General features: G+C 65.3%; 1 protein-coding gene across 1 annotated transcript in view; it reads left to right on the top strand.

Moving 5' to 3' along the window:
- RSAD2 (radical S-adenosyl methionine domain containing 2) overlaps positions 1 to 955 on the top strand; it is a 12,760-nt gene that overhangs the window by 2,822 nt on the left and 8,983 nt on the right. Inside the window, exon 3 of the mRNA XM_015564935.1 lies at positions 3 to 88. Coding sequence (XP_015420421.1) covers positions 3 to 88 — 86 coding nt within the window. The remainder of the gene's footprint in view (positions 1 to 2; positions 89 to 955) is intronic.

Raw genomic sequence — 955 nt, forward strand, 5'->3', positions numbered from 1 at the left:
AGTGCGGCTTGCTTCCACACGGCCAAGACCTCCTTCGTGCTGCCCCTGGAGGAGGCCCAGCGGGGGCTGCGGCTGCTCAAGGAGGCCGGTGAGTCCCATCCCGTCCGTCCTGTCCCCTGGCCTCGGGGGCTCCGCCACGGGGGCGCTGGGCTGGGTGGAGGGACTGGGGACGCACCCCGGGTGGGGGCCTGCGGTTTCCCATCGCAGGGCGAGGACACCACATGGTCCCTGGAGGCGATGCCGGCTGACTGCGGGGAGGGGCGCCCGGTCTTTTAAAACCACGGGGCCAGCTGGGGCCGTCCGCCCAGCGTCTGGGAAGAGGCCGGCGGGAAGGCTGTGGTTCTGTCCGGCTTTGTCCAAAGCACCAATGGGTTGGGTTTTCCAGAAAAAGTTAAAGACTCCAGTCCAGCCCGGCCGGCGCGGCTCAGGGGCTGAGCGTCAACCTAGGAGCCAGGAGGTCAGGGTTTGATTCTCCGTCGGGGCTCATGCCCAGGTTGCCGGCTCCATCCCCAGGGTGGGGCATGCAGGAGGCAGCGGTCCATGGTTCTCTCTCGTCACTGATGTTCCTCTTTCTCCCTCACCCTTCCTCGCTGAAGTCAATAATATATGTTTATATATGCAAATCTGTGCCCAAACACAGGCTTGGACTGGGAGCGCAGTGGTGGCGTCTTTCATGTCTCCCTATGGAACTGGAAGACGTGGCTCTCCAGCCCCCTGGCGAACTTGAGCTTGGTAACGGCAGGCAGGCAGGCAGGCTCCGCGGTCCGCCCAGGGGGGGCGCCCTCCTTCACCCCAAGTCCGCCCTCCTTCCCTCCCGTCCTGTCTGTCCCGCAGCACGCACATTCCTCCACTGCTCTCACTTTCTCAGGGAGGCTTAACCGGCATCCACGCCGTGGCCCCCACCCAGAGGGCACCCCGTGTCCCCGCAGGAAAGCAGCGCCCCCTCCTGGGTGGA

Source organism: Myotis davidii, unplaced genomic scaffold, assembly GCF_000327345.1.
Source record: "Myotis davidii unplaced genomic scaffold, ASM32734v1 scaffold61, whole genome shotgun sequence".
In the NCBI taxonomy this organism is placed as follows: Eukaryota; Metazoa; Chordata; class Mammalia; order Chiroptera; family Vespertilionidae; genus Myotis; species Myotis davidii.